The 25,070-nt window shown below is 41.1% G+C and overlaps 1 protein-coding gene across 7 annotated transcripts in view; it reads right to left on the reverse strand.

The window, feature by feature from the left end:
* The window catches only part of STARD13 (StAR related lipid transfer domain containing 13), a 288,293-nt gene that overhangs the window by 26,719 nt on the left and 236,504 nt on the right, over positions 1-25,070 (reverse strand). For all 7 annotated transcript variants that reach the window (XM_066175991.1, XM_066175992.1, XM_066175998.1 and 4 more), the window contains 2 exons: positions 8,512-8,583; positions 6,378-6,459 (listed from right to left, as the gene is read on the reverse strand). In XM_066175991.1, the coding sequence (XP_066032088.1) occupies positions 6,378-6,459; positions 8,512-8,583 (154 nt within the window). The remainder of the gene's footprint in view (positions 1-6,377; positions 6,460-8,511; positions 8,584-25,070) is intronic.

Here is a 25,070-nt window from a genome sequence, read left to right on the forward strand (position 1 = left end):
GACCATGTTCATACTGATGTTACCAGAGTCTCTGTAAGGCTTCTGTTCCTTAAACCCAAGGCTATCCTGTGATGACAGTGAGTTGACATAACAATCCAAGTGTCTGTGTGTCCATGTGCGAGGACAGCCAGAGGACAAGTAAACATGCTCTTTCAGTAGAGAACCTACTGTGGTAATGATAATTGATTTGGCTTTATTTATGCCTAAAGATCCTGATCCATGAAACTATCCAAGTTCTAAACGCAGAGGCTCAAAGTTAAATATGTTCGACTTTGAAAATTTTCCATATCTAAGACTGAATTTCAAAATAAAGGGAGGCAGAGTGAGAGAGCCATGTGCCAACAGCACTCCTCTGTTGGCTGCTTGTGTCTCCTGTATCTTTATAGCAAGACCTGTCTCTGTTGCTTTTGGGTTGCAGGGAGAGGTCTCCAATTTCCAGAACTTAATATTTGAAATGCATGTGATAAGTTACAAGGACACATGAAAAAATTATCAGATCAATAATATAATCTCTCACATAAGAAGATTATGGCATTAGCATATTCCTCCGCAGAACTCCTAATATTAGAATACCTTCAAAATTGCCATCACTAACAAAGAACCAACCCACCACATGTGGATATTCCTTAAAAAAAAAAAAAAACAAAAAACAAACCCCTCTCAAAATATCACCTGCTCATTTGCAGATCAAATATTCCTCCCTAACTCAAGCCAATAAATCTGTTATGCTGCATCAGAAAAGTCCTGTGCTCATGGTATTAATGCGGGTATAATGTATGCACAAGCACACCCTGCATGCATGACAGCAATGCTGAAATAAATTCCAGGGTTTGTGGTTGTGTAGCTGTATCTGCAGCCTTCTGCCCACAAATCTTCTTCTAGGATTACATCTATTATTGCAAAACTCCTCTTTTGCCCAAACACAGAATTTCTCAACCCAAAGTCGCATTTTCTAGGGGCCCTGGGGCTGAATAATGTTCAGTGCTTTTTTTGAGCACAAAATGTTTAAATGTGTGTATCAATATCAATTCCAAGTATACAGAGGCACAGAAACATTTTCAAAGGACTCCAGCCCAGCTTTCAATCTTTGGGGACAGCTTCCTCTGAGTGGTGAATATTGGCTAATATTGGAGTCTCTGAGCCTCTTTGTCAGCTGGCCTGTGCTGAAGGGAAAAGTCTGTAGCTACATTTCCACACTTGCTCCACCAAAACCAAAACTACTTTTTACTGGGTGCCGGGGAGTTCAACCCCAGGTTTTAAAATCACCCCTCTACAAAACACTGGTATGGTTTTCTGGGCTCTTCCAGGTCTGTGGAAAGATTTGCCAGTGAAATTAGAGAACTAATGATCATATCTGTGAGTTTGTCTGGTGCTAACAGCTCAAATCCAAGTCAGTCTGTTTCAGCTTCTTTTGTCTTGTTGATGCTGCCAGTGGTGGCGGAAAGCTATTCTCATCAGTTTAAAGTCGTCAGATGACTGACAACCAACTCCTCAGCAAGTCTTTTGAAAAGAAAAAAACCCAGAAGCTTCTGGCTACAAAGGCTGTCACCAATGACCCAGCTGAAGTGAGAAGAGCACTGCACTTTTATGCCACTGCTTAAAAACATGGGAAAAGAATGCTTGTTTATAATGTTAACAAAACACGAAGTCTGGACTTGAGAAAAGGCAGGGAAAAACACATTAAATAAACACAAGAGAGGTGATTATTTGGGTTATGTAAAACCCAAATAATCTAGGATGCATTTGAAGGTGCATTTGGAAATTTCTGCATTGTTCAGGGTAAGACTGCAAAACATGTACTACAGCAAGTGTTTCAGTGCTGTTAATTTAATTTCTTCTCCAGAGCATCACAGGTGGTTTAATACTTTGAAATAATTCTTACAAAGCCAGCAGAGATATTCAGGTGCCCAAACAGATGTTTCTGGTGCTATTTTAGATCCCCATGAGTATCAAGCCTGGCCTTCAACTGCTGCAGGTACCTCGGTCCAGACAACACATGGAGAAGTCTGGGCTGAGGAGATTTAAGATGGCCATAAACACAAGTCCTTAAGCCTCTGAATCCCAACCCCAGAGCTGTAATTGTTAATTCTTTTAAAAGAAGGTCTTCAGAAGCAGGATTTTTTTTTTTTTTGGTGCATCCTTTACAGCACTGAGCAGTGTTTACAAATAAATGCAAGCTTGTAGCTATGCAGGCTCAGGCCAGCTGGTAAACCTTGTGGGGGACCTGTCCTGTTGTTCTGCTTTAACAGCTATCCAAGTAATAGGGAGACAGCTCTGAAGTGAGTTGGAGATCCAGGAGGATCCCTGGACCTGTTCTGCAGTTGCTTTCAAGCAGGTGCTTTGGAATGCAGCCAGGGCCACAGGCCAGTCATGAAGGAGTGGCATCATGGGGAGGACAAGCATGGACAGCACAGTGTCTCCCGCATCAGCAGATCTGCAAATGCCCTCTCTTATGGATTCTGACCAGGAAAACACACTATTGTGGTTGTGTAAATGCCTCTCTGAGGGAACCACAACACTATTTTTTTGCTTTATTGTTATTCCTAGCCAAGTTTAGGTGCTGTGTGCCCATGTCCCTGCCTGGCTTCTTCCGGTGCTGCCAGCTTTGGGAAGAGGACATCAAGATCCTGACGCTGGGCTTTGCTGAGGTTTCAACACTGAATAAGAGTCCTCCCAGCACCATTAGGGCTGGTGTGCAAGGCTGGCACTGGCATGTCCCTGCTCCACCGGTTTTGTGCATGGAGAGAATACACTGTTTTCCAGTCCTATCACCTCTTCATCATGGTTGCCACTGAGGGAGTTACCTTGTAGGCTCCAGGCTCACATGAGATGAGTGATCTCTCCTGGAAGTCAGTGGGTGCCATTCCACTGCCTCCAGAGCAGGCCTTTCTGTCCCGCATATGGAGGGCCAGGCTTATCCCCCAACAGCACCCAGAGCAAGGTAACTCAGCAGATGGTACTGACTGTATACTCAGCATTTCAGAACTCTGGTGGGAGGATGTCCCATCACATACAGCAACCTTCACTTTGTTTATGAGCTGTCTAAGAGACAACAGCTATGGAAAAAAGGCTGCTGACTGCTTGGCACAGCTCAAATTTTAAGAGCTTGGTTTAGGGAACTATGTATCAGACTGTCATATACTTGTTCTTCATGTTGTTAGTCACTTTATTTACGTGAATACAAAAAGTACAATGTGGCTTGGCTTCTCCTTCTCACCCTCTTATCACAGCAGCCACAAAAGTTCTCAGAGCAGAGTTGGTTGCTGCTATTTTGGAAGCGACACAGCTATAAAATTTTCATGCTCAATTATTGTTTTGGCAGGCTGACAGCATTTGCCTGCAGATTGCCTGGCAATTCTCTATTGTTCATTACTCAATAAAATCTGAGTGGAATGTCTTGATAGATATGCTTCTAACCCAAAGGCCTCAAATTTGGTTTTTACTCTGCCAAATTTTCGAATTATATTGTAAACAGCAGGAATGTCAGAATATCTCAAAAAGGTCACTGAAATCTTTTACAACAGGGAGTCTTAGACTTTCTGACTAAAATACTACCAGCTGCCTTAAAAAAGGGTTCCTCCTCATTTGTGCCTCATGTTGTCTAGTATACTTCAATGCCAGAAGAAAACTGATTATAAAATGAGATTGAGGGTCTGATTTCAACCCACAAGAGCACAGAAATTCAGTGTTTATGCTATTATTATTCAGAGCTAAAACTGCTCAAACTGATTATCCATGCTGGCATTTCAGCTTTAAAATTACCTTCCCAAAAAAATGAGAAGCCCATTTTGTTCAGCACTATGTGCTGAATCCACTATTAGTCAGTATGACGGCTTGGTCACGCATAGCTTAAAGGGCAGCTTTTAATGCTTGAAGAATAGGAGTTTGACTGCCAACCTGGGAATCTGTGCACACAGAAATAATAACCAGCCTTTTTAAACTTTGTCTTTCCTCCAAGTGCATCACAGCCTGCAGCTCTCATGTGGTGCCTTGGCATGCACCTTGCAGTAACACCATCGCAGAGCAAAGGAAGGGCAGAGAACTGGCCACAGTGGTCAGATGGGCTGTGAGGATTTCCACTGGAAATCTTGGAAGATGCTGGTTTGATAGCTCATAGAGAAACAAAGCTGGTACTGGGGCAGCAGCTGACACTGTTCACTGTTTCTGATGAATCTGAAGCTTGGCATTTGGTATAATGGCTTTTTACGGCTCGCTTTCAGCGAAGGGTTTGAAGCTGCTGAATTACATCAAATTAAAAGTCTGCAATCTAAAAACATATACTGTTAATAATGTTTGTATTTCTAATATTATGAGTAGAATATTTTAAACAGCTTAGATCTTATTTTTTTTAAGATCTAAGCTGTTTAAAAACTCCCACCAAAAATTCAAGTAAACAGGTGTTGTATTCTGAATAAAATAATTCCAGAAAAAGTTGTTAAGAGAGTGATAAACACATTTATCTTTAAAGTGTGGAAATATCTGTCTATGTTTTTTTCTATAGGTTTCATCATTGTGGTTTGATTTAGGCTAATGTAAAGCATTTTCTCCCATGAGTCCATTTATCCAGCTGCTAGTTAATTGTCCAAACCCTCATATTTTAATAAAAGAGAAAAAAAACCCAACTCAACCAAGTCTGTAGCTTCTCAGCTTGCAAAATAATCCTCATAAATATATCAACCTAGTGTAACTGTAGGTGTATCTGTGAGTCTACAGAGAGGCTGGAGGAGCAAGAGATGAGCCATTCCCGTTTTTAGCTGTGTAGGTGTTGGATGCCTGGTGACCATGCCTGGAGCAACACCATTGCCAATTACTCCAGAGAAGAATGATTAGGGAGAGTCACAGAGCTATGAAATTACTATATCTCACTGTTCTCTCTCACAAGGAAGAGGCAAGAACAGACATCGTTCTGGCATTTTTAAATGGTCCTTTCCACTTTGTGGTAAAGGGCAGAGAGGAAGAGATCTCAATCTCCTCTCTCTATCATTTTCCAGTTCCCAAACTGCTGCAAAGTATGTCTTTCATCATGCCAGACTGAAGCAGGGGGATGTACATATGTATGGGAAGAAGGTTTCTCAGGTGTGGGCACAGCAATCTCTCTCAGCAAGCAGCACAGAACAGCAGTGGTACAAGTCTGCACTTAATTCTGTTCTCAGGCATCTGTGAGAGATCACTGGAGAATCCAAGTCTTTCCTACTGGTTTATCTTCAGAAAAAAAGGCTATTACACAGGGAAAGAGAAAATTCTGTTCCCTATAGCCCTAATAGCATAAGAAGCAACAGGTCTTGCTTGCAGCAGGGCAGATTGGGAAAGCAATCTGACAGGTATGCCGAGAAACTACCTGGATCTTCCAGGAAGAGGGGCACAGCCTGGGATGGAGAGGTGGACTAGATGAAGTCTCTTCCAGCCCTATTTTTGGTGATTCTCAGAAACCTCCTCTGCATTCCTCCACCACAAACTCATTAATCCTTGCAATGTACAGTATGATGTGGAACAGCATCTCCTAAAGCCATCTCTGCTGACTTTAGCCACAGTTGCAGAAGGGGAAATAGAGTCTTGTCTAATTATCTTGATGTTGGTGTTGTGAAAGTTTCCATAACATGCAATGAAGCCTGCTTGGTTAAGGGCCAGACACTCCTTTGTCCAGACTTGAAGCGGAGAAGAGCAGAATGCAGCTTGAGCTGAGCACAGGGGAAAGAAGAGGGGAACAATGTCTCTACAGTGTGGTTTTGCAAAACTGCCACAGAATTGCTGTGTCTTGAGTCCTCGGGGACAAGACTTGAGCAATGCAGTATGGTATATTTATCACAGAGTACAAAAAGCAAGATAAACAGCAAACACAGGACTCCTGTGAGGGGCAAAGTACTGATCAGTTATAGCATCTGTAGTACTGGGGGGTCTGTAATACTGGGTCTGGTCCCACTTCTGTTACTGGTGCCAAAAGAGACCACCAAGGGAATCACAGTAGCATAAAAAGCATGCCTGCTGCCAGAGAAAAGGACTTGTTGAATTCTCTACAATGAAGTTTCATTTTTTTTGCTAGACTTAGACATAATAGTTATTAATGTGCAACTCAAATTTGACTCTCATTTATTCAGGGTTTGCTTGCACTACTGCTAGTTCTTAAAAAGCATCTATTTCAAATCCAATGGATTTGGGTCTTCTCAAATCATGTGACGCTTTCTGTGAGTGTAGTGGGTCTCCTACTGCAGCATCTTCTTTAAGCAAAATTAACTCAGAATGGTGGCATTATAGATGTCATCACTTAATGCACCTGGACAAGCATACATCTCTACTGCTGCTATGCCAACAGTTAAAAATCAGTTCTTTAAAAATCACGCTTTTAAATTATCAGAAAAGAAACTTTTAGTGTTATTTACCTGCAAAGAGGTTCTACAAGGTCCTTGTCAAGAAAATCATGATCTTTCTTTACTGCAGCAATGTCAATGGGAAACTGGGAGTCTGTAAAATGAGACACAATATTAAGATGACTGCTTGCTACTCAAATGAAAATACATTGTCTGTATCTAAATTGCTTTGAATGTGCTTGCTCACTGAAATCTAGTATGACCAATTTCACTCAGCTCTGGTTCCCTTCCAGCTGTATCTGTGACCCTTTCTGACAGCACATTGGGTTTTTTTCTGTTAAAGGTATAGCTGAATGTCCAGTGTATTAGAGTGACAGCAAAATTATTTCATTTTGGCTTTGAAAAATACTCAACTGTTAGCTATTCATTTTTACCTTGCACAAATGGATGATATCAGGGAATTACCACCACATTTACTTTACCTACATGAGCAACAAGGTTTTCCCTTCTCATTACAGTGACTAATGAGTTATTTGCTAGGCAGGCTTTGTCCAAGCCCCAGAAATGTTCTGGGTTTTTTTGTTTGTTTGTTTGTTTGTTTTTAAAATAATAGATCCAAATGACAATGATTTCAGACAGAGGGTTACTCAAATAACAGACAAAAAAAAAAAAACAAACCCCAAACAAACCAAACAAGCCCCAACTGAATTATAATCCCCAATATTAGCTAAAAAGAATAGTATGCTGGAATCTGACATTTGTAAAGAAAAGTGACACAGCTCTAATGGTGGGACGAGTTCCAGTGCTGTGGCTGCTCTCCAGACTGTTCTGCCATGCTTAGGTACCTCAGCAGGATGCTGGGATACAGGAACTTCAGCCAGCATTTTCAGACACTACTGCTCAACACTGACATAATAGATACCGGCGAAAAGCACCTTTTTTTTCAGAGACATAGGCTGTCTAGAGCACATATTGACTGCACGGGAACTGTTGGAGCCCAACACAGGTTGTTTTTCTGGAGAGAACATCCCTTTGATGCAGGCAGCAGGCGCTCCTTTCTCTGGTGGAGTCAGAATCTGTCATACTCCAAGTACAAGGCAGACACAAAAGCACTACTGGCTACCCAGGGACTGTGGTAGATACACATTTGTGTCAGCAGGCTTATTAGTCTTAGTTCTTTGCTGGATTTAACAGAGTTTGCCTGCCTCCTGTGGAGCCACCTGAGCATCTCTCAATGGTGCTCCTGTCCCCAGGCACCTGAGCAGCCCAACAGGACCCAGCACCTGAGCCCTGATGGAGCTCAGCTGGCCATGGGGGTGTCCTCAGCATCCCACTCCCTGCCATCCTCAGCCCCACAGGAGGGGAGGGATGGCATCCGAGCTGACTCCCTGCAGACTTGGCTCTGACCCATGAGGCTCCTTGGCCCTCATTCCATGCATGGATCTGTGCTGCCTCCAGACTCACACTGACCCTGGAAGGTGTCCAGAGGAGCTGCCTTTCGGCTAATAAGCCTGAGCGGGCCTGAGCTGGCTCTGTGTCTCTGGCAGACGGAACACACAATTTGGGAAAAATGAGCCTCAGCCGCAGTTTCCCTCTCAGCGCTGAGCCTGGGGAGAGCAAGAAAAAACCCAGCTCCAGTCCCCAAACTACTACTGAACACAGCAGCAGTGCAACCACTCGCCCTGCCCTCAGGGATACTGCTTTCCTGGGCATGAACTTTACACCTAGGAAGGGGACACCACCATTTCCACTGAGTTAGCACTGAACTACCAGCTTTTCTTACTTAGCAAATGTGAAGTGCAACACATATTACTCACTTTTGGTAACTCTGCAGAGTTTTTCAGTCTTACTTTCAGCATGATTGAAATTTTCAATAACTTCTAGTGTTTTAATCTTATTTCAGGCATAATTCAGTAAGTTTTTAGAAAATAGACTCATATTTTAGATATTTTGTAGTTGTTTTTGTTAACATTTGAGGTTTACACAAGCTATGTCCGTCTTTTTTTTTTTTTTAACTTCCCATGGCTACGAGAGTAAGAATCTTACTGTTCTTTATGCACTGGTATGACTCCAGCAGCTGAGGCTTTGTGAAGCATCCAGCCATGGCCATAACTCAGTCAAATGTGGAGCTGGCTGACTGCAAGCTCTCCTGGCGAGGGCCCAGTGCACTTTCAGAACTGCACAAAGGGGAGAAAGACCTACTTACCCTCATAGAACTGAGCATACTGGGGAAATCCAGCTGCACGTAACCAGTCACACGCTTCTTTTGCCTCAATTTCTGGGCAAAAAGAGAAAAGAGAAAAAAAAGTTCACACTTTGTTATTCTGAATTAGAAATTCTTTCAATTACAAAGAAAAAAAAGCAATTTGGAAGGATCTATTTGCTGCTAAAGTACTGTCATCACTCTGAATCAGAGTTTGTAGCACCAGAAAAGAGTCCCTGTAGGAAATCTGCCTGTCTCCACAGGACCCTAGGGTGCACAAAGCCACTTGGTGGCTGGGATGAAGTGTTAAACATCTCCTTGCAGCAGAAATTTCTCAGCCAGGTTTGTGGCTCTGTGATCTACCCTCCCCCAAGGGTAAGTTGCTGGTAAGAGGTGAAGCTGGAGCAGGGTGAAAATGGGGTGACAGGGAGCAGGCACTGCATTCTTTCCAGTTCTGACATTTCTTGCAGAGCAGAATGCCATGTGAAATCAATGGAAAGCTCTGCCAGGAAACCCCAAGTGCAGGTGTCATGATACTGAAGGGATAATTGCAGGGACACCTCTATTTTTACCAAGCTCCATGGGCTCATACTCTGGAAAGTGGTGTGCTGGGTCCAGCTCTGCCAGCACCTGTACTGCCTGCATGTGCAGCTGCTCCCAGACCAGCTGGAGGAACAACTGAAAACAGAGGCTCATCCACACAAATGTGGGTTTCAGGGGAAACCTGGGAAACATCTCTTTGCTGTCCAAACCCAGATCAGGATCTACCACTTAAACAGTTTTGGTTTATAGGATCAAAGTCAAAGCACGTATCTGCACCTCTTACATTTGCAAAACACGAAAAAAACAGAGCGTGCAGGTGTTGAAGAAAGTAGACATTTTATGTTGCTTGTTAATCAACCTGAATGAACCAGTCAAGGGCTTTGGCACATTTGTGGTTGTAAAATCTAGACAGCCATAATACAACACTCTAACTATAAAGCAAACAATGGAACTGGAAGAAGATGATCAGGCTCAGTTGCTCTTCTGCATATTTTGCCTTGCATGTGAAAAGAATTCAGTTGTAAATCAGTTTTTTATTAAAATGCATTTTTATAGGTAAGAGAAGCTGGTGTGAACTTTTGCCCGTGTAATTCTGTTCAGATCACTCATCACGCCCTTAATGACTTTACCCACTGAAGCTCAGTATAAAATCTGCTTTGAATATACTCTGCAGTGTGTGACCTGCACACCTTTCTGATCCCCTAAATAATGAATCACACCAGCAAATTTTGTAGCAGAAATCAAAATTCAGAATACAAGGTCTACGTATCAAAAGCTCCATTTCCCAAAGACGATTAGACAGCCAGGACCAGCTCCACAATGGTCACATTCATTAGCAGTGCTGAAAAGGATTTACCACCAGGTCTTCATTTGCTTTGACATTAGTTCATGTCAAGGCCAAAAAATGGAGTATGAAAGTACATTCAGTTCTTGACACTGCACAAAAGAATAAGCAGCTTACATAAAATGTGGCTCTCACTACAGCACATCTGTGTGCTGAAAGCACATCTCTATTATGTTCCAGTTAGATTATTTCTATTAAATGCTTGGAAAAAAGACAAGTCTTTATACTTTTTTTTCTTTTGCTTAATTCAATCTCATGAAACACAGACAAATCAATCCCATTTCAAAATGTATTTTACAACTCAGAACAGCTGTACGTACATTCTAGCTTCATCTGGCCTGGAAACACAACTGACAGAGGCTGTGGGTGATGGAGAATGCTACCATTTAATGCTCTTATATGCTTATCATGTTTCAATTTTTTTTGCAGTTGGCTGCTCAAAGGAGCTTGCTGAGAAATATTCCTGCAGCCCAAATGAGATCTAAAAAATCTCAGGTTGCAATGGTGAGTGATTATAGGGAATAACCAAGAAAGTAGATCTCACTTTTTTCTGAGGTTTTGTTTTTAGTTTTTTTGTGGTGGTTTTGGTCGGTTTTGACTTTTTTTTTGGTGAGGTTGTTTGAAACACACTATATTCTGTTAAATATCATTGACTGATTAACTTCTGCCTCCAAAACTTTGACTCTGTATCCCCCATGAAGGCATTTCTGGGGAGTATTCTTTTTTTCTGAATGACTACCGCAGCCTTGAGTAAGATTTGCTAAGCTTCCAGGATACTGAGTCTCAAGACACGTATCATTCCCAGTTCCCTCCCATACCTCTCTTTCTGGTCTTAGTCAGAGGACAGCAGGAAAAGTGCACTAGGATGCTGGCACAGCCCAAAATATGACTTTGCTCATACAAGTGTGTTCCCACTGGCTAAGGGCACCTGTTCCAGTCATTCCCCTCTTCGTCTGTCCTACAGTTTAGGTGAAAAGGCACAACGAAGGATTCACTCCTCAGCAGACATCAAATGTGATTTCTACTATTTTGCCCTGGGCATGTAATCCAAGTTATAGTTCAGACTGTAATATAGGTGCTTTTATTACTACACACTGCAATGTTTGAACAGTAATCTGACATGCTAAATTTAACCTTCTCTTTTTGTGCCCATATCCTAATATTTGCCTTTTCTTACTTTGTAGTGAAACATTAGTAAAGACTTCTTTGGGAAGAGATGTGCAGCACCAAAAATCCCTCAGTGGAGGTGTCAGTGATGGGTGGTAGAAATACTTCCGGCAGTGTTGTCCCAGTTCTGTTCCCATGTCCAGGCTAATACAGGGGTTTGATCCTGCCTGCAGAAGATGCAGTGTCTTGGTGCAGCACTGAAGGACTTGGAAATGCGCATGTGCTCATAGGTGGCACCAAGGCAGTTTGTCAACAGCACAGAGAAGGGCTGTCACGGTGAGAAGAGCAATTTCAGAGAGGACATGGCTCAAGGCTGGCAGGAGGCACAGTTCCTCCAGTTCCTACCAGAAGCACGTGAACCACCACTGACCCACAAGCAGCATCTCCCTTGGCAGGACCAAAAAGTCTGTTTGCCTCAGCACACCTGATGGGGGGGCTTATCCTTAAGCACTACTGTTCTGCTCTGCGGCTGGAAAAAAAATTAGGGATAATTTTCCTACTGCTTTCCATCTGCTTGGGCAGCAGTTAACAACAATCGCGAATTATTAAGGCTAGATAATAATTCAGTCCCAAATATTGAAAACTGTCAGTATGTCTCAGATTTCAATTCTAAAGAGCTTTTTTCAGTTTCTAGTTGAAGCTTGGAAGAAAACAAATTTCTGTTTTCCATTTCATTTTTCTGCTAGTACTGAATTATAATTCAGAGCAAAATGAGGAGAGGGGATCACTCAGGAAATGTGACAAGTATTCAGGGCACAGCTGGGTCTTGGCTTTGAGTCCATCTCTAGCAATAAACAGGTTTGAGCTTGTCTCCCACAAACCATGTGGGTGGCTCTGGCTGTTCTGGGGCTGAAATGGAGACAGTTGTTTGCCATCTCTACTGCTCTTCTAACACTTTCGCTGATTCTTCACAAACTGCTTTGTTTCTGCCCAACACCAGACAAACTGTCTGGCAGCCAGATGCCACCTAAGGGGACATCCTTGCCCTGCCCATCCAATGTCAGCCGGCTGCTTCTCCTCCTTACTTTTGTGCCACACCAGCTCCTGGCTAACTCTTCAGATACCCAGCTCAACCCCCTAAGCTGGTAGAAAACTAACCCTCCAAAAGTGGGAATGGTCTGCTGTTGGATTAGAAAACTGACTCAAATCCTCGAAGGGTTCTGTTTAATCTACATTAGTTGCATTTTAGCAAGCCCAATAAAGTCAAACCACTGGAACAGGCCTTCCCTCACATGAAGAAGCACAGGAGAACTGGCTAAAAAGTTGTTTGGAGAAAAGCTCTGTCAAGAGAAACTCATGTAAATAAATTAATTTTCTGGCTTGGAATCTTATCACCATCTACAAATATCAATGCTAAGACTTAGTTACTATAGTCCTTTACCTTTTCCTGTCTAGATATCAGTATTTTATCTTATTTCTGCCTTTCTGCCATTGTCCCTGTCTCTTCTGTCTTCTGTTTTGGTGTTTTATCCCTTTTTTTTAAACTACATTTTTATTTAAAATGCAGATGTCCCTTTGCACAATGCAGTGAAAGATCTAGCAACTAGAATAAATAAGGCATATAATCACCCCATCTATTGTGTTTGTCAACTTTATGTGATAACCTTTGTTGTTCATCTTCTGTAACAAATCACTGTTAATGTTCACTTTAGTATTCCCCCTGTATTGCTCATCACTTAAATCTAATTTACTAGATTTTGATAAAACATCTGGGAATGGTAGAGAAAATGATTAATCACTTAATCGGAAAAAAATGCATTTTACTGTGGAGCCACATCAGTGAGCAAGTGGTTAGTCTGGTGTTACTAACCAAAGGTTACATCAACTTCTGGACCTTGTTTTACGCTTTCCTGCAAGAGGAAAACTGTTGGGAGGAGTTTGTGCTGCATCTTCCAGAACAAAATCTACCTGACATTCTAGCGTTAGTTTGTAGGCTCAGCTCAGCCCAGGGTTTTAAAATGCCTTTTACTCTCAGGAATTGCTGTGGACTCCTATGAAAGGTAAACCAGAGAACACTCCTGGGGAGGAAACGCTGATGGTGTCTTAGACCTGAGGCATGCTCCAGGCAGCTGTAGACACTGAGACAGCCTTGTCTCACAGGTCCTGCTACATCCCTTGTGCCCCATAAACCTGTCAAGTCACCAACAAGCAATGCCACCCCCTTGATGACTTCCCAGAAGAGCGCTAATGAGGGAAGATGGGTTCTTTAGAAAACTTCAGTTCAGGCTGAAGCTGTATGAGAACCTCTCTAGCATGTTTCAGCTTCTTCTTGCAGTTCAGTCTGAGATACTGCAATGGCTGCCATTACTCTCCTGGCCCTACATCTCACAGTCTTTAGGATATTTATCCATGTTACTCTTCTTATTTTATGGATGGGGATTTAAAGCACTTCAGAAATACATAAGCAGGTTAGAGGTAAGGTCGATGGGAATTAGATGCCTGACACTTAACTGGCCATAAAAATAGGGTTATGCCACTCCTCAGTTACCCTTAGAAATCTAGTCTGGACAACCCAAATCCCAAAATTCTGATACTTAAATCCATCACTCTTCCATCCCTAGGCTACAATGTAACATTAAAGGCTGATAGGTTTCCACTGAGTGGCATTTGCAAAGCTTGTTCAGAGCTCAGAAATTAGATTACAGTAGGGTGTAAGGGTGCTAAATTGGAAAGAACAGGAATACATTTGTAAATAAGAGAAAAGATGACTTTTCAACTCTCATAGGTATTTCACAGTAAAACAATGGCTCACATGTGAGCAACCTGGTCTAATGAAAGGTGTCCCTGGCAACTGCAGGGGGTTTGTAACCTTAAGGTCCCTTCCAACCAACGCTGTTCTGTGACTTCATGATTCCATGATCTACAGCTTGCAAGGAGCAGGTTAATACCTTAATTACTGTATTATCATCTCACTTCACTAGTGCAAGTGGTTGGTGCAGAGCATGGAAAAATTAAAAACTTGTCATATTCCCTAAGGAAAAATCCCCGTGCAATTTAATAAAGACAGATACAATTTTCAGTAACCTTTCATGATTTTAGGTAGAGGTCTAATGGTTTACCCCATTCCCATCCACTCTGTAGGACTTTTCCAGAATAATTCCAATAATAACGCAACAGCAATTGAACCATGCAGCTGTAAAATTACCATTTATAGTACAAATATATAATAAATAAAAGAAACCATAAGCATACGATGAATTTATATATTTTACTGCACTACGGTGCATACTTGTCAATAAATCCTGATAATAAGGTTTTCAAAAGTGGAATTTCACTGGAGTTATTTTATATCATGCCATATAATTAGTATTAGAGACAAGGTTATGTTTTGCAAGGAAAGGACAAATAAAACTGTCAAAGTGTTATTTTAGTAGTCCTAAACCTTTTGTGGAATATTGTGGTACTAGTAATATTACAATAAAATATGGACCTTTTAAACTACTGTGGCTGAATATAATTTAAATGTCAATAGAAAAAGATCCTTCATGAGTAGTTCCTTTATGTGTAATTCTTTACCCTCAGTGAGTAATAGTCAAATGATGTCCATTCATGCTCTGACTTCTTAGGTTGAAAGTGAGAAGCCTGATTATTTATGGACCTGAAAAAAAATAAATCTTGTATGCAGAGAGATTAAAAGAGTGTGATTGTTTACCTTGGAGAGCAGATGAATAAGGAAGGGTATGCTAAAAGGGTATAAAATCAGGGGTAACACAAAAATAGGAAACTGGGAACTACCATTCACTCTACACACGGTACAAGAGCAAGGAGATTAACAATAAAGAAGGAACAAAAAAGTTGGAAAGGAATCTGAACTGATATTGCTACAGGACACTGGTATCAGGAGACGAGTTGGAGCTGGAACCTCATCTGACTACTCACTGCTACCACCACAGATTTGGAAAAGAATTGTCCAGAATGGAATAAATGAAACCAAGCTAAAGACAGTGTTATGAAAAGGCTTTTTCCTGGTTTGACGATCAGCTACTGACACTTGTACTCACAAGACAGAGTGTGGGACTACATAAAATGTTTCTTTCAATGACTACAACAATTGTTTTGTTCTCTACTGCAACCAAATTGTGCACAGCCTAGCTGGGAGACTTCTCAAGAGCCTTTTATCTTCAGGAAAGCTGCATTTCCCAAGAAAAAAAGGTGTGTTATTCCAGCAAGGAATTAGGAAGCTACGTCTCCCTTGGGTGAGAGGATTATGCTGAATTGCTTTCCCAAATTAATGGTATACTGGTAAAACTGTTAGATCTGAGATTTACAGCAGGTTCATGAAGCACAAAACTTTACAGGTCTGGGAACAGTGTCTGTATTAGTATTTTTTACATCTAGGTATCATCAGAGCTAGGTGCACAACACAATGAGTTCCCTCATGCAAATAACCAGAAGGTGGCTGTGCAAACAGCAGCAGGGAAATCAAAGTTTGCAGTGGAGGAGAGACCTTTGTGCAATGTGCTACACTCCACATGCTCTTTAAGCTGAGAGGTAACTTGCAGGGGCCACCGAAGTGGCCAGCACACCAATACAGCAGGCATGCAGGGACACAAGAAAGACCTTAGGAGTAGAAATGTCCTGAGGGACTCTCACTTCAGAGCCATTAGCCACTCTATCAGGCAGCAATTACTGTTCCTGAAAGTCCATAAAATTGACTCTCAGGAGAATTGTCCCATTATACAGACTTTCAAGGAACTCCTTCTGGTAACAAGGTGTACAGCACAATCAGGTATCTAAATGTAAGAATGCAATGAGATTTGGACACCAAATGGTTTCAACATTTGAAAGTTTCAGACATAACATTAATAACACTGCAAAGATGTTTAACAGACCCAACTGATGCTGAAAACCCTGTCCATGTTATATGGTCCAGTAACATGATAAAAACAAGAGATTCAGGTCCTTGAGCGTACTCTTGAGATTTTTGGTTGCTCCTTATCATCATCATAATTCCTATTTACTGCTGGTTTCCTTTTCTCCTTTCTTTTCCATATCTTCCACTCTGAAATCACCTAAAAACTAACTTTTTGTCATTCATTTCTCTGAATCTTTGCTAATCACTGTCCCACATGCCCACTCAGTTTATACAACCTTACTCCATGCTAGTTTGTTTCCCATTTTTTGCCATCTTCCTTTCAAATTCCTGAAACAGGATTTTAAATCCCTCCTAACCCAAAAAAATCTCTATCTTCAAGTATCACTTTGAAGCCACTTTTCTTCTTAGCTTACAATTGATTTGTACAATGCAGCACTTTGTGATGACACTAATAAAACAATGGCTTGCAACCCACATCTCATCTTAAGGCACTTTAAATGGTTATAAAAACTGAAGAGAAAGTTATATAAAGGGATCACTTCATCCCTGGGTGAAATGCAGCTGCGTTAGGATGAAATGCGGCAGCTGCACAAAAGAATGCTGCAGCAGTTTATGACAAGAAACAAGGAGAATACTTTATCCAGCTGAAACCACTAACAGGATTTATGAGATAGAATAAATTTGCATTATTTCTATATATTGGGAGCTGAGAAGGACATCAGGCTCTCCTCCCTTTAGCCTTGAGAAAAATACTCTGGTATTGCTAATGGACAAAAGTGATTAAGAACCTGGTTCCCTTCACATCCTTCTCCTTCCCCATTAGGATTTATATTCTTTTTCTTGCCTTCCGACAGCCCCCATGAGTCTTGGCTTCGCATAGACTTGGAGGACAGAGTACCACCCATCCATTCTTCAGTACCACACTGCCCATCCCACCAATTTAGACTGTCATTCAAAAGCTGAGGACTGCTGACCTGAGAATTAACAGATCTCTTATACACAAACGATGTATGCCCCCTGGAAAATGTGTCTGGAAAACGGTCTGGAAAATGCAAGTCCTTAACGACTCTAATATAAAGTATATAGTATTTTTAATGTGGAAGAAACACTATCAAATAGGTAAAGAAGAGGTAACAATCCCATCCCTTGGGATCTATTTCAAAACTTCTGGTGACTCCTAGAAGTCACTATGGGACAAATTTTGAAAACAGACTCTTCTTTTACAAGTTTCTGCCTTTGGGTTTCCAAGCTAAGAGCTCTAGGCCATATCTAAACTTCCATGTGTTATGGACCAAAAAGCAGCCTGAAGATTGGAATAGCTGCTGAGCTCACACTGAAAAGGGAAATGTTGAGTCCAGCTGGTATTTAGAAAACATCTTGCTCCCTGGATATGTTATAAAATGATTTTTGCAATGTACCATTGCTAGTCCAATACCTACAGACATTATTAATAAGTAGTCAGTGAAAGAGAAGCTACATGTACCTATTCATGCTATATATTTCTGTTATATATTCTTGTCATGTATCTTCTACTGAATCACTGTTGTTGAAGAGTGAAGAGCCCAAAGACTACAAAGCAGCTTTGCAGAAAACAACCTGGGTGCCTGGTTGGACACCAACAGAACACGAAGCAGCCACGTGCCCTTCTGCCAAGGAAGGCATTCAGCACACTGGGCTGCACTAGGAGGTGTGACAGCAAGCAAAGGTAGGTGATTCTTCCCCTCTTCTGACAACTGGTGAGGCCACATCTGGTATGCTGGCTCCAGTTGTGGGTTCCCCAGTAAAAGGAAAACACAGATTTACTGGAGTGAGTCCAGCACACGGCTACAAAGATGATTAAGGGCCTGGGGCACCTGAGAAATGAAAAAAGGCTGAGAGAGCTGCAACTGTGCAGCCCGGGGAAGAGAAGCCTTGGTGGAATCTCATTTGCGAGTATAAATATCTGAAGGGAGGGTGCAAAGAGGGCAGGGTCAGGATGTTCTCAGTGGTGCCCAGTGACAGGCAATGGGCGCACACTGACACACAGAAGGCTCTGTGCATCATGAAACACTTTTTTCCTGTAAGGGTAAACAAGTACTGATACATGTTCCTCAGGGAGCTGGTGGAGGCTTCATCCTTGGAAATATTCAAAAGGCACCTGGACACAGTTTGCTATAGGTGGCCTTGAACTGACCCAACGATAAGGAGAAAGATTATCTCCACCAGCAACATCACACTTCCCTTACTGAAGAATTTCAGATGAAGACTCGCTGTAAGCTCCTCTACACCTCTCTTCATCTTGAGGAAAACTAGCACTATTGATTTTTGAACCCAGAGAAGTCACAGGAAGGGCAAGAATAACATCAAGGAGAGGAACAGCTAAAAGGAAGTATATATGTATCAATTCCAACTGTGCCACTACTGGAAACTTGCCATAACTTTATACTTGGAATTATAAGTGTTATTATCTATGTAGCTGGAGCAACTTTTTTATTAGATTGCTAATACTTTATAATCAGTAGAGCAGTAAATTCTTCAATCTGTACACAAGGTGTTTCTTCACAGCACATAAAGTGCCAAGGTGTTTTGTCTGGTACCCTGCCCTTGAGATATGGTTTGAATTTGGATGCAGCAGATGGACACCACTACATGTAGCTTGCAGCTACCCTCTGTCCTTGCAAGGCTTTGAAAAATGTCATCTCTTGCAAGGCTAGACAAGACTCCCAGACAGCATGAACTCAATCAGCATACAAGATGTCTCTGGAGTGCCCTGACATTCAGAGGGATCCCAAGAGGATGTAGTGCTGGTCTGACCATTAGTTTTGACTCTTATGTGTATTCTTAACTCCAATTAAATACAAGGATTTAATGTCTCTGGAAGTCAGGGTTTTCAAGCCCAGTATCCTAAACTGGAGGTCAAGTTTCAGACTTCAATGCTTTGCTTAGATTTTCCACAATACCCAATGTGGTTTGCATGTGTGGGGTGCTGAAGATAATTGGTCAGACAGTAATTGGAGCTCGGCAGATGAAAGGCACTATGGAATGCAGGAAAATGCTTCATGTTATAATTTGAGTGAAAATGTAAACAATACCCCAAAAGATAGATGTTGCCATCATAAACTTTCTCTCTGAATTATGCAGATAAGTAGAACAAAACGTAATTCCTTATCAACATATGAATTATTCTTTGATTATGCCCTTCGTGTTCTCTAGATGTTCAAATTACACATGGGCAATCAGATATACATCAGAGAAACTCTACCCATCCGAGGTGGTCTTCATGCTGTGAATTTATATTAAACACTGAACATTTATATGAAAGTAACACCCCTGGGAGATAATACTTTGATGTATTAATAAAAAAGACTTCACAGTTCTTGTTTATCGTAAATTAAGATTAAAACACTTCCTTTTGCAGTTCTGTGTAAGATGAGTAATTTGAAGTGCAGGGAACATTGAAAAACATGGCACATACAGCAGAGTTCAAATACTCAAAACTGAGGTCCAAATGCATGTCTTGTGCAGAGCAAATGCAATGCAAAGTGCTAAACTCTCACCTGGTGTTATCCATGTTATCTGCTGTTATCAGCTGATTAACACTACAAGCAGATCTGTCTTTAGGTCTCAGGAAGTGTTTCCTTATTACCTCTTTTCATGCAATGGCCTATGGAGAAAGACATCCTGTGTATTTCTTCCGAAAAAGAACAAACCCAAACAGCAGAGGGTGACTTATTCACACAGTTTGTAAGAAACTGTCATCTACTTAAAATCCAGGAGCAGGAGGCTCCTGACATTATCCTAAAAGTACAAGCAGGACCCGTACCTACAAACCCAGAGTCTTTTTCTGATTCACAACCATACCACAATTGTTGCCATTGAAGTATATCAACATTATTAACATTTCATCATGCCTTGAGACTGTAGTGAAAAATCATTTATAAAATGAAGTTTAACTTTATTTCTGGATAGCTACTGTTTTATTATGATTATTTCTGAGAGGATCAAGCACCCATATCTGTTTTATGCTTTATTCCAGTTGCTATTTTCTCTACGAACATTACAAAGGAAAACTACCATGATGTCTTTTATGGCTCTATGAAGAAATGAAAAATCAGTAAATTAATACTTAGCACAAAATATTATTTTCTTTTATTGGACATTCTGAAGTTGGTCTACCTTCCTTTTTGGAGCTGGACTGATCCTGTGTCAGTGCCAGATGTGATGTGATGTGATAAGCCGGGTCTGCCATGAGCAGGGGTTGGGCCAGATGACCTCCATTGTTTGATGGTTCCACTAATTTTTAAAATTATTTCAGTGATGAAAGAAATAACATATGCATACAGAAAGATGTTATTGTGAACTAAATTTTACCCTCTGCTTTGACTGTGCATTGCTGTAAGAACAGCGGAGTCACACCAGTGTGTGTTTCAGCATGATCTAGTCCAGAGCCACTAATTACATGGCTGTGTACTGATCTTTGTAGAGTCATGAGAAAAAACAAAGAGATTAAAGGAAATAATTACTCACCTACTAAAAAAAGAACATCTTTCCTCACTCTGTTTTCCCAAAAGCACCCAATTTTGCAAAAGTGCCCTTCAAACACTTTTCTCCAACATGTAAACAGTATTAACGTGGGAAAGTCAAATTAAGGTTCTTTTTTAGAGAGCAGAGGCGCTACTGCTCAGACAGCTGTTCAGTTTCCAACATACATCATGTGATGGAAAGTTTATTTAATTTTACTGAATAGATACTGATAACTTTCAATATCCAAGGCCAGAATTTTAAGGGTATTTAAATTTCTGAACTGGTAGGGTGCAGTTTTTTAAAGATGTTCGAAGTATTTAACTGTCGTTTACTTCCTCAAGCACACTGGATTATGATTTACCCAGTCCTGTTTTCTACTATCAGATGACTGCAGACATTTTTTGTGCACTCCAGCACATACACATCGAAATATTTTTTGAACAACCAAAGGGATGATACAGAGCCAACAGTTTTAGCAATGAACTCAAATGTTTTGGGTACGTGAACTAACAAACTTCCATGATTTTTCTTCACACAAATAATTGGATTTTTTTTTTGTTCATTCCCCTTTACAATGAAAGCTGCAATCCATATGGCTACAGAGGAAGACACAGAAAACAGGCTAAAACAATTCTTACATGATAGCTGTCCATAAACATTTATTCATTCATACTGGAGGAAAGAAGGAACAGACAACTTGGCTATGATGGTGTAGTTATTATTTTTAGCCTTTTGGCTGAAGCCTTTAGTTTCCTTTCCATACATTTTTAAATAGAAGGCGGTAGGGGTTTTATGTGCTCCTCCAAGCAGAGAACAGACTTTTAATGTAGCAAAAATACTGATTTTCCATTCTGCAGCTCACCTAGGTCTGTTTCCATCTAATAAGCCATTGTACAAAATAACTGTTTCCTATAAAATGAAATTCTGCTATGGCAGAAGTAACACTGGGTATCCATAGTACTGACACTTCTCATTTCCTTACCCTTGTCACACTGCAGAACAAATGGGAGTCAGATACATAGGAACATTGTAATTACTTGACAATAATCATTGCCAGCAATGAAGCAGAGTTAACAAAGAATTAGCACACCACCCAGGACTAACAACAATCTACACTTCTTTCCTGCTATTTTTAACTACATGCAGGAAAGACATAAATTGCTCTTTTATCAAATAGCTTAGATAAGGTAGATGTTTGCCATTATCACGCTATAAGGCTGGACTCTGGCCTTCAGCTATGTTCCATATATTAGCCTGGAAGAAGACAACAGGAAGTTGGAGACCTACCAGTGCTTGCTCCCTGCTGGTGCCAGAGTGGATCTGTGGGGTACCCATCAGGAGACACCAAAGCTACCAAAGCAGCACAAGTCTCCTATTTTCATGTCAATATCTCTTGCTGGACAACAGGAAGGAATACAGAGGGGTTGGCCCTGCAAATGTCAGTGAAATACAGATCCTGTCACTTTTTAACTTGCTGGAAGGATTTCAACTATTTCTTAATCTTCCCATAGCTGATGGGAAGTCACTTGGACAGTTTCAGTTGCCATCACAGTTGGATGGAGTCCCTTTGCTCTAACTGCTGGAGAGCTGGAGAGCACATTCCCTGACTTGCCTGAGTCATTACTGGCCTGACTGTGGGCAAAGATGGTTTCTTCTCTAGACAGTGCTAGAAGCTAGATATTTGGAAAGTAAATGACTAATCCCTTGCCCAGCTAGAGTTTTGGTGGGAATGAGACACATCACTTAACATTTACACTTCAGTTTAAAAATGGAAAAAATATTCTTCTCTCCTTAGGAAGCAAAATTGTTAGACTACATATGGTGAAGTGCGTATTATGCTCAAAATATGCTCCAGATCCATGAGGGACACATAGTTAGCTTGCATGAGCTTATCTTCTTTTACCACTTTAAGAAACAGGTGGCCTCTTAAACTGGAGATATTTTTTTTTTAGTGCTACTAAAGATTTAGTCCAGCCATTGGCTGATCTCTAAATTTACTTATTTCACAGTATCCTCTGCCCACAGACAGACACAAAACACTTGCCTTTTCATCAGATATTACCCAGTTAGAGTCAGAAGTTGCCTTAAACCATGACCTGATTCTGGATCAATTAGAGAGCATTCACCAGGAGATCAATGAATATAAGTCCATGCTACAATTTAAGGTCAGTTTAGTCCAAGAGAGAGAGGCTAGCTAAGTAAAAATAAACAAATAAAGACCATGGGTTTTTATAAAAATCTGAGAAGAGTGCTAAAGTGCATACTTGAAATGTTTCCTCTGAACTCCACAGCGTGGCTGGCACACCACAGGTTTAACACTTGGTGCCTGTTCAACGTGTGCTACGTGGATGCACCAGGCCTGCACACACACACTTGCCAAGAAGAATGACAGAGGTAATGTGACTATTTCTGAAAAATGAAGTGCTTATGGCTTGCTCAGTTTCAGAGTATGTTTCATAATCTTCAACACTCCAAATGTGTCACTCATGGGCTTGCAACATACTCCCTCTGAACAGAAGCTGCTTTGTGCTCATCACTGAGGAAGCATGTGCTGTGCGAGTGCCATACTGTATTTTGGCAGTAGCTGTTGGAAGTAAATTTACAGAGGATTCAGGAGATGGAAGGCAGCATGCCTCACACTGTAATTCTGCAAAGCATTAAAACACCCTGTTTAAAGAAGAGACGAGAGATGGCTGCTATTCAGAATCTTGGGCCCTGAGGTTCAATTTGTTTTGACCAAATTTGCATTTGGTTCTTGAGAAGTCTACGAAAAACAACAGTTGCCCTTGCCCAGGAGGAGTGTGTGAGGACACCTCCCTCCTTTGGAACCACCTTCAGCACAAAGGTGGGAGCTGTCCCCAGGGGTACAGAGCCACTCAGACCTGCTCCAGAGGGAAGCTCCCACCAGCTGCTATGCTGCCTCTGGGATCAGCCCTTCCCCATCTCCAGATGTGCTCCATGAAGCACAGGATTCCAGGGCTGCCCTGGATTTATGACCCTTCAAGGCCAGGAGAATGAAAGTATGTGCTGAGGACATGTGACATTTTTGGCTGTCCAGAGCTACAATAATGACATACAGATATGCAGATAAACACAAAGATTAAAATTTGGTTATGTATGCTTTGAAGAAAACTTTTTTTTTTCCAAGCATATGCTTTTTCTAGACTTGACCTTGGTCTGCACTTTTAAGAATCTGACATTTTTTGATGGTTTATTTCACTTTCAGATTTTGGCAGGGTGTAGCCTCAGATATGCCAGAAGTATGATGAGATAAGTTATTCTCCAGACAGAAACAGAAGCAGAAAGCAGGCCATTGCCTACGAAAGACAGTCTCTCCTATAGATTTTACCATAAAAAATGCCCAGCTCAATTTTTGAAAGGAGAAGACTAAATCTGACTATGAAATCTCAGCAAAATGGCAGTTAAAGATTTCAAATAACCACCTTAGAGCCCACATGTTGCTCTGAAACCACTGGTTGAAACAGAAGACATGATAAAGGTATTTTGATTTAAGAGATAGTCTATATTTTGCAGGGAGTGCTGGAGTTTTAAAGTTTCTTATGTTGTTTTGCCTGATGTTTTGCATTTTGCAGTCTTTTTTTACACTGCAATGGTAGTTGGAAACTCACAACCCACAGTATTCTGTGACCATGGCATTAGGTTCTGAGAGCTTACTTAGTGCTAAGGAATCAAATTGGTGTGCTGAAAATTACAGTTCCATATTTTCTGGTAAAGCTTCATCTTTAAGAACAAATAATAAGTCAAAAAAATCAGCCTGGAAGCCACTGCTTTACGTGCACTGGAGGATGTGCAGAGAAGGCAACACTATCAAAAGGTGAAAATTATAATTGTGATGCTCCATTGGCTGACTCTGATTTTGGGAAGAGAGCTGGGGCTGTCACTAATCTTTCCATAACTCCAAGCCAAAGCCAATTTGAGGCTGCTAAAAGTAGCCTCAAAACTGAGACTACAAAGCTCCTATTTGTTGAATGTATTTCAGAGAATTTCCTTCATTCATTGTTTACCAATCTGACCTTCCCTCAACAGGGGTGGAAAAACATAATGAACACTTTTCACCTGCAAGTTCAAATCCCACTGGAAAGAACTTTTTCAGGAAAATGTTATTGTGGTGAAGACTTTCAGGGAGTGTTGGAGTTTTAACGTTTCACATGATGTTTTGCATTTTTCTTCTAAATGAACAGGAAAAAACTCATCTGGCTCTCATTTGAATTCTCAATAGACTTTAGAGAGGAAATTCCAAGCAGAGCTGTATTCCTGCACCTAAAATCTACATGGGAATGATGCAGCATGCTTGTTTCAAACCAACAGCAGCCAGAAGAAGCCGAGCTCGGTCAGTCACACACCCGCGTGTTCCACACAACAGTCATGGTCTCAGCAGAGGGACTGGTTATATGAAACAGCCTTCAACAGGACACATCAGAACTTAAAAATCTAGATGACCTGCTTTCACAGCAGCCATTCCATCATGCATGCAGAATATTTAATAACATACATGGGAATTTTTGGATATAAAGAATGGAAATCAGCTCACCCACCTGCAACTGCATTGGAACTATTAATCCTAGGTGCTACTGAAAGCTAGGGAGAGAAGGGGGTACTTGCTTTAAAATATTTATCTCTTGGTTAATGTCTGAAAGAGGTAAAATGGCTTGTGCACAGAAAGAGCTT

This window comes from Chamaea fasciata, unplaced genomic scaffold (genome assembly GCF_029207755.1).
Source record: "Chamaea fasciata isolate MVZ Bird 193981 ecotype frontalis unplaced genomic scaffold, bChaFas1.0.hap1 SCAF_2, whole genome shotgun sequence".
Lineage (NCBI taxonomy): Eukaryota > Metazoa > Chordata > Aves > Passeriformes > Sylviidae > Chamaea > Chamaea fasciata.